This window comes from Vulpes vulpes, chromosome 6 (genome assembly GCF_048418805.1).
Source record: "Vulpes vulpes isolate BD-2025 chromosome 6, VulVul3, whole genome shotgun sequence".
Classification (NCBI taxonomy): domain Eukaryota; kingdom Metazoa; phylum Chordata; class Mammalia; order Carnivora; family Canidae; genus Vulpes; species Vulpes vulpes.
In genome coordinates, this window is record NC_132785.1 from 109,749,052 (window position 1) to 109,761,345 (window position 12,294).

Consider the following 12,294-nt stretch of genomic DNA (forward strand, 5'->3'; position numbering starts at 1 on the left):
GAGAGAGGAGGCCTGGAACAGATTCTCCCTCATTCCCTCAGAAGGAACCAACTCTGCCAACATCTTGGGCTTCTAGCTTCTCGCACTGTGAGAAAATAAACTTGTGTTGTTCTAAGCCACCCAGTTCTTGGTACTTTGTCGTGGCAGTCCCAGCCAACGAGTACAGGGCAATGATAATCCTCCCATAGGTTTATGGAAGCAGCTGGCACACAAATGGGTGTGTGCTCACAAAGAGTCATCAAATCTTGAGGTCAGGAAGCTCTAGCTTTGGGGGAAGAACCAAAGCAAGCTCCAGTAGTGTGGCTAACTAAGGTGGGCAGTGAGGGGTGAGAGTAGGGGGTACCTGAGGATGAGTGCGGGGGCACGCATGAGGGCTGGAGATGCCACCTGCAGCATGTGGCATCTCCAGCCACATGCTGGAGGACTCTCCATGTGCTAGGCACTGTTCTGAGCATGGCTTTTTCTTTCTTTTCTTTTCTTTTTTTTTTTTTGTAAGATTTTATTTATTTATTCATGAGAGACACAGAGAGAGAGAGGCAGAGACACAGGCAGAGGGAGAAGCAGGCTCCATGCAGGGAGCCTGACGTGGGACTCAATCCCAGGTCTCCAGGATCAGGTCCTGGGCCGAAGGCAGCGCTATACCGCTGAGCCACCTGGGCTGCCCTGAGCATGGCTTTACATTGGGCCATTTTATCCTCCTGACACTCTTAGGAGGTAGACCCTGGGAATTTCCACATTGTAGATGGGCAATCTGCCACACAGAGAAGTTAGGGGGTTTTGCGTTTCCCAATGGTCCATGGAAGGGGCAAGATTCCAACCCAGGGAGACCCGGTCCAGAGTCTGTGCTTTAACTGCTAGGGATGTGTGTGGGCACGTCTCTGTGTTTCCAGGGCCCTTGAAGGCTCCTGAAAACAAAGGCGTCTGTTCTCCCAAGATGATGACCAGCATTCCAAGGGAGGCCTGTGTGAGCAGAGGGATGCCCACTGGTGATTGGCTGGTCCCCACCACAGGCTCTCAGGGCCACTTACAGGGAGCAAACACCAAGGCTTAGTTCAGTTGAAGGAATTGTGACTGAAGCTTTGAAGTGATTCAGAGATTGGCCGGGAGGTAAAAAGCCAACACCAAGCTCCCACCATGCTTTCTAGGGAAGGGTACCTTCCAGGAGAAGTGGCTTGGCTCATCCCATTCAATGAGCACTCACTGCAGACTAGACGTGTGCCTCTAGGAGAGGCCACAGCCATGGAGAAGACCTTGCCGGAAATCAGGGAGGATAGGCTGGAGAATTTGAGGAGAAAGCAAATAATGAAGGGAAGTCCCCAGTTTGCCTCAGAAGTGAAAGGTTTTTCCCTAACAGGGAGCCTAGTGGTGAATGTGTGCTGAAGGGGCTATCACCTCAACGGTGGCACAGGACTTTTCTGGAACCCTGAAGGCCCACCCTCAATTCTTTACCTTCCTAGGGACACTTCTATAAAACAGACATTCTACAGTGGGTGTCTTAGTCCAAAGGACTAAGGTGGGTGTCTTAGACATCACACATTCGTGCACTCATTCATTCATTCATTCATTCATTCATTCATTCAATAAGTCAGTCAGTCCCTACTCAGGAAGGTCTTACTATGTGTCAGGTTCCATGGCAGCACTTGGAGAATAATGGTGAATAAGACAAACACATGGTCTTTCCCCTCTTGGAGCTTACCTTCCAGTGGCAGGCTACTCGTGGGCATGTTTGAGGTCCTACATATTAAATGGGCTTTGACTTTAACCATCCTCAGTTTCTGTTATCTTGGAGAGTAAGGGATCAGATCTGACATTAAGAAGAAATTCAACTTTATTAAAAAAAAAAAATAGGGATCAGGAAGTTTCAAGGATTATAAGCACCAATTCCTTCTGGAAGCGGCAACCTCACCTAAGCAGATCATCCAGGCAGATGTGACCAAAGCAAGTGGGTCTGCACGTGGCAGGATGGAAGTCCATCGGGTGATCGGGAACTCACCCGGTTAACTGTTGGACAGCCCACATTTCTGTCACCATGACTCTTCGTCTTCTGGAAACTTCGCCCCGTGGCCCCTCTCAGAGTTGAGCCGGCCTGCCCTGGAGAGGCCATCCACCTTTGCAGGACTTTGGCAGAACTTTGTTTCTTAAGAGACCCTTCCGCATCTCAAAGAGTGGGATTCATTTCCCCCAAGGAGAAATTTTTTCGATGTGTTCTCCTAGGAAATCTTTCTGGAAAAAGACACCAACACCCCCAAGGCCTTTCAACCTTGGGCAATTCTCATGTCAGGAATGTCGTTCCTTGGCCTTTTAAAAACCCATTACGTGCTGCAGCTGGGCCCGCTGGACACGGCTCACCAGGCACAGGTGACTCCATGCTCTGTCCCAACCCTTCACCTGGACATTGTGAAGGCGCCTCACCCTCCAGGCGCCTTCTGCAGGTCCCCCAAGAAGCCAGTCTGGCCCCTGAGCTAGGAAAACTCTGTTCCCTCCCTTCCCTCTCATCTGGCGGCAGGAATGGAAACTTTCGTGGAAAGCACTTGCATTGACCAAAGCTCCCCAGTTGGGACTTTGACTTGGGCCCTGACAGGGCCTTGGGCTCAGGACAGGATGGGGCCTCTCCTTCCTACTTCCCAGGGTCAGGACCTCCAGCCGGGCTCCTCCCCTGGCTCTCCCTGCCGACCCTCATTCCTCAGCTCACTGTGACCCCAAGGGACTGCTCCACCCCTAGAGGAATAACTTTTACACTTTCCCCCTTTGTGTGTCCTCCCCCGTTTCCGCCTCCCTTTTACTGTACATTTCTCTTCCCCGCTTTCCAGCGCTCATCGGTGGCTGTGCCGCCTGCCTGGGGCTCGGTGGAGCTGGAAGCCCAGGGCTCTTGGCTGTTTTGTTTAAGACCTGGTTATGGTTGTGGGATTTTTTTTTTTTTTTTTTTTTTTTTGTCAGCTGCCTGTTATATCAATCACGGAGTCGGGATCTATTTATAGGTTGGGAGTACTGTGTCCTTAGTCACAAAGAGACACAGACAGGGGACTGTCAGCTGGTGCCGGAGTCGCTGAGCACCGAGTCATCAGCCCGTGGAAACACCTGAGTGTAGACGGTCCTCTGCGCGCCCCGAGCATGTAAGTACCGCCACTGCTCCCTTGTCTCTGCCCCAGCGCTGCCCTGCACCGGCCTGTCCTTTGCCCTCCACACCCCCCTCCTTTCCCTCCTTCTCTCTCTCTCTCTCTCTCTTTTTATGGATAAAAATATCTCCCCGCGCCTGCTCTTTCATTCTGGTTTTGGGCACAGGAAAGCATCCCTGCGGGGCTGGTGGGGGCAAGGGTTGCCCTGGGCAGGCTGTCACGGGAAGGTCAGAGGGACCGGGCGGCTGGGTGGGACTGCTACCCAAACTCATTCGCAATCCTGTAGGTTCCCGGTTATTTTTATTTGTTTTCGCTGAGAAAAAGTAAGTAAATCAAAAGGGCAAGGGAAAGTTTACATGCGGCTCCGCGGGGGTGGTTATGTCTCCCAGCGTGAAAACTTTTATTTGCTGGCAGCTCCAGCGCTGGGTGAGCTGAGAAGGTTACAGAGGCAGGACCCAGTTCACCCAGGACAGGTGATGATGGAGGGCTCCCGGCAGGTTCAGAGGCACTCGGAGCAGTCCCGGTGACCAGTTTTGCTAGAGCACCTCAAAAGAAAAGGACTTTATTCTTGTTTTCTTGCTTTCTTTCTCCCTCTCTCCCTCTCTCCCTCTTTTTTTTTTTTTTTCCTCCACGGAGTGAGTTTGCTTTGAGGAGTCCAGATGAGAGCTCATGATTGGTCTTGCCTTCCAGGCTTTTGTTGGCTCACACCTTTGGTGTTTAGTGTATTTTCTTCATCCTGAAAGGGGAACTGGGTGGGGGTGGGGGAGAAAGCGCCTCTCGAAAGGACGGACTCAGGTGTGGCTGTGCTGTTGATGCTTGGTGCTCTGTCTGCATCCTTCCCCCAAAGAGAGAAACTTAATATCGCAATTCTTGTCAAAAATCTGCTTGTTTCAGACAGTCGGGGTGTAAGCTCTGTGAGCACATCAGTGGCTCCCAGGGCTGACAGTCCTCAGACATTGTCATGTGTCCACAGGGCCCACGTGCCACCAGCTTCCTGTGGAAGATTTGGGACTTTGGTTTTTGGATAATGCAGAGTATTAACTAAGAATCCTGCAGTTGGGGAGGTTTGCTGTACGTTATTTACAAAGTAATATAGTCCTAAACTTTAGGGGGGGAATGTGATGATGTTTAATGTGTATCATATACAAATTTTAGAATGAGTAGTCTAGTGACGCCTGGATTTCTACTTACTAATACAATGGCAACCATATAGTTTATTGCTAAGGACTACTCCTAGATTTGTTCGGGAAAACAATATTCTAACAAAAAAAAAAAATCTTTCCAACAATTTAAAAGCATTAAACAAAACAGATGGGCCTGCATTATTTTTGATTAAAAATGAAATAGTTTTAACAACAAATCTAACTTGGCAAAAGTTACATAATATGAGCACACATACGTTTAGAGAGCCAGTTTGATCTCCTTTTACTTCAGACCTTTCTCAAACTTCTTTACTCTCCGCCGCATTTTATTTAGGGTTACTGATGTCTTTAATCCATTCATTTATTATTTTGGAGGGGAACATGGGAATCAGGAAAGAATAAGAAATTAGAAGGTGAGCTTCACATGTTCAGCTAGTAAGACCACATGTACTGGTGGGAAAATTCAGAATAAGGAGTTTGGCATAAAATAGGGCGAGTGGGTTGGAGAATTGGTCACTATTTAAAACCTAGTGTGGAAGGTAAAGCCCATGAATCAAGAAAAAAATAAACAGAAGTTGAATGTCCTCTGTCTGTAGCATGATCGCTTTTTTCTATTTCAAGGCTTCCATTTTGATAAATATATCCTGCTAAGGTTCCCCACAATAATGTCGAAGTGAGATTTGGTGGGTTGTTGTTAATTAAGGCTCAAGCGAATCAAGCGATTGAGACGTAGCATTCAGAAATCGCAGCAGTCAGCTGTTTGCACAACTGAACTTCTAGCCGAGGACTCTCAGATCTCAAAGGCTTTTTAGAGAAAGTATGACATTTTTTAATCTTTTAATGCAAGAGTAAACCACCCCCAGTGCCCCCCACCCCCAACATGCACACCGAAGCCTGCTGGCCCACGATTACAGGCAGTAGGAGAGAGTCCGGCATTTCTGAACAAGTGCTGTGTTCTCATCAGCAGGAGTGGTTGAGAATGTTTGTTGGAACATTTGGGCAAGAACCAGTCCTTCCTTTTGCTACTTGTGGATGCTTTTAAGGGGGGATGGAAGGTTTGTTTGGCAGTGTGATGGAAGGCCTCACTTTGACCCCCAACTTCAGGAGGGTGAGGGTGGTTTTTCCCTTTGGGCTTAGTTCTGAAGATGCAGTTGGGGGAAACTTCAATGCATTTGCCTAAGGCAGCCTCTGATTACTTAGTTTCTGCTTCAATAACGATTAATTTTGTGTGGACCCAGCTCCCGTCAAACTCATTTTTTTTTCCACACTGATTTCTTAAATGCAATTGGTCACGGGGCTGTCTGTGACTTCATGTCTGCAAAATCTAACCCGTTCCATCTTTGTCGTTGTTTTATTTCTCTGACTGTAAACGCGCAGTCGCCTGTGTGCCTGCACTGTTGTTTTATGTGTCCCCCCCCTTTCCCTTGAGCATGGAAACTCAGCCCGATCTCCTCCCAAATTGGGGACAGTGGGGCCAATGAGCAGGTGCTTTGGAATACAGCAGGCTCAGGTGCAGGACCATCAATCTCCAGGAAGAAGGAATTGCAAATACCTGGAAAGCGCTCCCCTAATTCAAACAATTTCACATAGCTCAGGCCTCTCCAAATACCCCGTAAATAAAAGACGGCAGCTGGCAGGATTTTTAAACCAGAGACCATGCACCGCTCTTTCTCCCCATCCCTTCATTTCTACAGTGTATCTGTCCATCTTTTTCTTATCTCTATTTTTACATTTCATTACCCTCCTGCTCTCTCTCTCTCCCTCCCTCCTCCCTTCCCTCCCCCTTCTCGCCTTCCCTGAAAAACACATTTCTATCTGGCACAGAAAATAAACTCAGATTGTGGGTAGTTATGTTAATCTAATTCAATCCTCAGCGGGTTAAGAGTGAAATTCTAATAGTGGAGCTGTTGAGGGCTTTTTTGTTAATGGCTTGGGGATTACATTGAGTTAAAGGCTCATTTCCTAATCAAACAGAGAGGGAGAGAGTGACTCCGAATATTTATGAGTCTCCCAGTGAGAGTTTAAACATTCAACTCCAAAAGCAGGGTTTCTGCAGGAGGAAAGAGTTAAAACCCCTCAGGGCTGCTGGGGAAAAAAAAAAATTAAACCAGTTAAGCCATCAGCATTTTCAGGCTGCTGTACAACTTCAGCAAAGTGGAAGATGGGGAGAGGGGAATCGTTCTACAAAGCAAGAATGGAAACTCTGGCAGGAGCTCTGAAGCCAGAGTCAGCTGATGTGCTCAGAAAAAGTCCCCAGCAGCACAGCAGATGCGGATCCTCCGTTAACCAAGGGTCTGGAGGGGATGTGCGCCTCCAACTCCCCAAATCAATTCTCCTCCGCCAGTCCAGAGGTGAGAACATGGAGACAGGAGTACGGCTCAATTTTCCAGCAACTGGAGAGTTCCCCTGCTGCCTGGTGGAGCAGGTGGAGAGGATTCGCCCCCACTTCGGTCCTGAGGCTGAACCTCTGTGGGCTGTCTCCCCTTCTGCAGCAAATTCACAGCTCCACCAGCCCCTCCTTTCCCTTTTGCTCTGTGGTTGGGTCCGAGTCCCTGGTCCCCGTGCCCTGCTCTCTGTATACCAGGACCTCAAAGCCCGTCTGGTTCACTGTGCCCGGGAGAAAGCTAGGTGGAGATCTCACGGATCTTCAGCCAGAGAAGGCGAGGAGCAACCTGGCCAAGGTCAAGCAATGTCAAGGCAAAGCTGAGGTCAGGAGTCTAAGTTCTCCACACATTCTGGCTGCCCTCTCCCCTCGTTCTCTGGGGTACAGCGGAGGAGAGGGGAAAGTCAGAGCCATATGGCTGCCCAAACGTGCCCTGGCTCTCCTGGAGTGTGTGGTCTCCTGCTTGGGAAGGAAAAGCAGGAACCCCTGATACAGAAGGATTCTGAGTGCTCTGTGGACACTTGCCTTTCTTTTCTGCCACCAACCAAGTGAGCACTTTCTAGTCCTTTCACCTGGGCCTATTTTCCCTGCTTCATGAGATTAGCAGAGGCTCCAGACAGCGGACTTTCTATCAGTGGAGGCCCCTGACTTTCTATTTCCCCCTTTTCCCTGGGCACTGCTCCTTCTCTTAGTACTTCATGCTCAGTGGCCCGTGAGTCCTCTTGCACTTGCCCTTGCTGGAGTCAAGATGGCATTTATAAGGACGCCTGGGTGGCTCAGTCAGTTCAGCATCTGCCTTCAGTTCAGATCATTATCCCAGGGATCAAGCCCCTAGTCGGGCTCTGCTCAACAGGGAGTCTGCTTTTCTTTCTCCCTCTGTCTGCCCCTCCCGCCTGTTCATGCTCTTGCTCACTGTCTCTCTCTCTCTGTCAAATAAATTAAATCTTCTTTTTTAAAAAAATGTGATTTATAGCCCATCTACATCAGCTTTGCTGTGAAAACTACCTTACATGGGTGACATCCCCCTCTTCCTGGAGCACTCAACAGATCTCCCTCCAGTATTGCATTCATCTCTAGGGTGTGATTGTGGGTCTCCCTCATTGCACTAGACACTCCCCAAGGGCAGCTACAATGTCATTACGTCCAGCTCATAACTGATCATTCCCGCCCCTTCCCTACCAGGTGCCTCTCATGGATGGCACAGAGCTGTGGTCAAGAGCACACACTCTGAGCAGGCAGCCAGGGTCTGAACCCTGGCACCACATCTCTTCTCAGCTCCCAGACTTGAGCTAATTAATCCCTTAAAGCCTTAGTTTTCCCATCTGCTAACTGGGCATCATTATAGAGCCTACCTCACAGGGTTGTCATACCACTAAAGACAGGCTCCCACACCTCCCACTAAGGAGCTACGTCTTAATCAGCTTGGGCTGCAATGACAACGTACCATAGCCAGGTGGCTTAGATGACAGGAATGTAGTTCTCATAGTTCTGGAGCCAGAAAGCCCAAGATGAGGGTGGTGGCGTGATCAGGTTGGGTGAGGACCCTCTTTATAAGCCAACGGCATTCTCATTCATCTTCACAGGGTGGAGAGAGCAAAAGCACTGGTCTCTTCCTCTTCTTAGAAAGATACTAATCCCATCATGGGAGCCAGCCCCCACCCTCATGACCTCAACTAAACCTAAACACCTCCCCAACGCCCCACCTCCTAAGACCATCACATTAGACATCAGAGCTTCAACATATGAACTTTGAGGGAATACAAACATTCAGTTTGTAACAGGCTATTTTCCTGAATGTTGGTGGGTGGAATCCTGGATCAGCAAGACTTCCAGTCTCAACCACCAGTGAACTATTCCACAGGTAAACCAGAGATCAAGGCCTATCAGGACACCCACCACCACCACCAATCTGGAAAGAACTAAGAGCCTTTAAACCACTGTGGGAGGGGGTCCCCGGGTGGCTAAGCAGTTTAGCGCCTGCCTTCAGCCCAGGGTGTGATCCTGGAGACCGGGGATCGAGTCCCACATCGGGCTCCCTGTGAGGAGCCTGCTTCTCGCTCTGCCTGTGTCTCTGCCTCTCTCTCTCTTTCTCTCTCTGTCTCTCATAAATAAATAAATGAAATTAAAAAAAAAAACACACTGTAGGAGAACAGAGGATGGAAACTGGGCTTTGGACAGCAGTCCTAGGTGAGGGGAAGAAAGCCAGGCTCTTTTTTGCTCCATAGAACCAGAGTCTGGTCAGCTCTCCTGGCCTTGCTCACATTCAGACAAGCAGTTTTGTTCTAAGGTCCCCAGGTCACTCCTGCACCCCTCTCTACCCTCCACTCTTAGAGAGCAGTTTGGGCTTTATCCACCAAGCAAGGCCAGGCCAGTCCTGGTTGTGAACTCAACAGGGCTGTGTTGTCAGGGCAGCAGGTGCCTTCTCTGTCCTCCTCTTGCTTGACAAGTGAATCCAATTGCTGAGTGGGCCCCACCGCAGTTCCTGAAGAGTTGTCCTCTTATGGATGCCCCCGGTTCCAAAGCCCTCAACACTCCTTCTGTTTCTCTGTGTAGGGACTTTCTATGCTGCAAGGCAATGAGCCCTACTCCTTTTCTTTCCCCACTAATAAACCATGTATTTCCTGATTGAAGCAGGGATCCAGACTGTGAATCCCGGTGCCACTCAAACTGACGAAGTGCCCACATTGTTCTCACTGCCCCCTTCTTTGGTCTCCCTCCTAGATTTGGGGGTACCACTACTAAAACCCTGGAATCATCACTGCCTCCCCTTTGCCTCCTCACTATGCATCTTTGAAATTCCTTGGTGCCTAGGACGGTGCCTGGCACATAGTGTGTGTTCCATCAACACATGCAAAGTGAGTTGCATGGAGTTGCTTGTCTCAAGGGGACATCTCTGATCCCTTAATTGTGGGAGGAGTGATTGGAAGTTGCAAATGTCCAGCTGCCTTAACTACATTAAACTGTGACCCATGGATTGTGGTCCTTGCCTCAGCACCTCTCCCCTCTGTCCCTCCTGCTTTCATGTTCCTCTGGCCAGATAAAAAATAAAAATAAAAAAAGAGAGATGTCTTTTATTTAGATATGCACAAACCTTCCTAGGAATTTTATTCTGTTCTGTAAAGAAGCTTTGTCTAAGCCGATGTCAGATTTAATTGCTAAACTGGTATCTCTCCTGTGACTGTTCCCCTCGTTTGTCACGCCCTGTCCTCTCCCCTTTCTGGGCTATACTTACCTGCCTCCTCTGGCTGCTCACACTCTGGGGGGCCCTCGTTCTCTTCCCGCCTTAACCACGCTGGTCCCGGGTGGTATACATAAGAGGGAGGCCTGCCTTCTGAAGTGTTCCAGAGTGTCTGCTTCCATTAGCATAGACAAGGCTTTTGAAAGGTGGCAATAGAGGAACATCATCTCAGGCACCAGATTCTTCCCAAAAGAGTATTTCTGCTCTCTTTTGGAAGACAGTAGATAAAAACTCAGGCTGCTAAGAGTTAAATGATAGCAATGAAAGGTCTAGGCATCTCCTGGGGGCTGGGAGCTGGCTGAGACAATTGATTAGCTTGGCTTAGTGATCTTTCCAGCAATATTCAGGAGTGAAACTATTGCTGATTAGGCCATGTGTGAGTGTGTGTCTGTGTGTGTCTGTGTGTGTGAGTGTATGTGTGTGTGTTAGGGTTCAAGGCAGTGATGGGGTAAGATAAGATCTGAGAAAGAAGAATTGTTTGCTCCTAAGTCGGTCTCAGAACTGACCCATCACCCCACATACATCTACAGTTATATTGAGACTTCGTGTGTGTACAGGTCAGCCGGGGACAGACAACTTCTGGCAAATCTAGAATTGTTTTGAAATAAAAAGTTTGAAAAGGGGAAGGGGTGGCTCCTGAGTGGCTCGTTGATTAAACATCTGCTTTTGGCTCAGGTCACGATCCCAGGGTCCTGGGATCAAGTCCTGCTTTGGGTTCCCTGCTCCATGGGGGGTCTGCTTCTCCCTCTACCCATCCCCCCTAATCACGCTCTCTCTCTCTTTCTCTTAAATGAATAAATAAAATCTTTTTATAAAAAGCTAAAAAACAAAGTCTGTTGGAAGGAGGTCAAATGTTGAGGGCTGCTTGCATCTACAGCTTCAGTGGGCAGAGGGGCAGACAGGCAGGGACCAGGTGGGCCCAGCCCAGGTCCCGCCTCAGACCAGTGATAATTAAGATGCACATGCTCTCAGGACCTCAGTTCCCTGATCATAAAATGGTGGATTGGAAGAGGTCTCTTGGACCTTCCCACTCTAAACATTGACCCTTAAAACTGTGGTTCATGACGGAGCCAACATATTGTGCTCCTAACTGAACCACAGGTCGGCCAGCCTGTCCCTTTAATGCAAGGCCACGGGCCCATGGCTTTTCTCTGGCTTCATGCCTTGACCGACCTCACTCAGTTCCTATTATCTATCATTTTCCTCAGTTTGTTCTTTCTCCTCAACTCCCCCTGTCTGGAAGTACAACTGGGCAGTGAGTGGAAAACTGGTCAGGCTCACTTGCTCCACAACATTTTATAAACTCTGCATTTTTTATTTTGTTTTTAATTTGTAGAGACTATTGTTTCACGCCTCTGAGGTCCTGACATTCTTCCCCACAATCTTCCTCCCCAGAAGGTCTGGAGAAGCCCCAGTACCAGGGTGCCTGTTCCTTAGGGTTTGCTCAAAGTCCTTCTGTAGCCTCAGAAGAGAGGAGCATGCTGGGATTTGGAAGAGGCTTCCTAGTCAGGGCGACCTCAGCAAGTACCTAACCCCTCTCTGCCTTCACCCACGGAGAAGGGGGCAGAAACCTGCTCTGAGTGCCTCAGGGACATTGGTGTGGAGCTAAAAAAAGAATCAGAGTGTAAACATTCCTTTGAAATGGGACATGGGAGCCCCTGGGTGGCTCAGTCGGTTAAGCATCTCCCTTCGGCTCAGGTCATGATCTCAGGGTTCTGGGATCAAGTCCCGTGTCGGGCTCCCTGCTTGGCAGGGGGCAGAGGGGGGGTCTGCTTCTCCCTCTCCCTCTGCCCCTGCCCCTACTCCCTGCTTGTGTTTTTTTTTTCTCTCTCAAATAAATAAGTAAAATCTAAAAAAAAAAACAAAAACATTGAAATAGAAAGTGCTTACCAGTCTTAGACTAACTTGGTCCCCTAAGATGATCTCCATGAAGTAGTCTGGGTGGTGACTACATAAGGCTTTAGAGCCATGCTGGACTCCTGTCCCCCTGTACTAGCTGTGACCCTGAGCAATGTCCCCAGCCCCTCCACCCCACACCCGACTTCCTCATCTGTATAATGGGCATGATGAGAGCACCTTCCCCATGGGGTCATTGTGAGGATTAAAGACCCACACAGAGGCCTTCAGAGCGGTGGCTCCTAGGTGATAAGCTCTCAGAACCATTGTTGATGTTGGTGCTGATGACGGCATTCTGGCCATGATAATCATTTTCTAGGGCCCATGCCAAAAAGGCCAAGACAAGGGAAATTTCTAAGTCCCTACATTCCTCCCACTGGATGGCTTACAGATATAGCAGAAAGTGCTCCTCGAAAGGTGGTTTAGAGACCCACCCCAGCCCTCCACAATACCCTACGCTTCCATATCCCGGAACCAAGTGAGCATCCTCCCAGTGCCTGCCTGGGTCTGGAGAGATGT

At 49.1% G+C, this 12,294-nt stretch overlaps 1 protein-coding gene across 1 annotated transcript in view; it reads left to right on the top strand.

Annotated features, from left to right (window-relative positions):
- The first annotated feature begins 3,012 nt into the window (after positions 1 to 3,012).
- Positions 3,013 to 12,294, top strand: part of ESRRB (estrogen related receptor beta) — a 169,579-nt gene continuing 160,297 nt past the window's right edge. Inside the window, exon 1 of the mRNA XM_072762082.1 lies at positions 3,013 to 3,113. Coding sequence (XP_072618183.1) covers positions 3,112 to 3,113 — 2 coding nt within the window. The 5' untranslated portion in view covers positions 3,013 to 3,111. The remainder of the gene's footprint in view (positions 3,114 to 12,294) is intronic.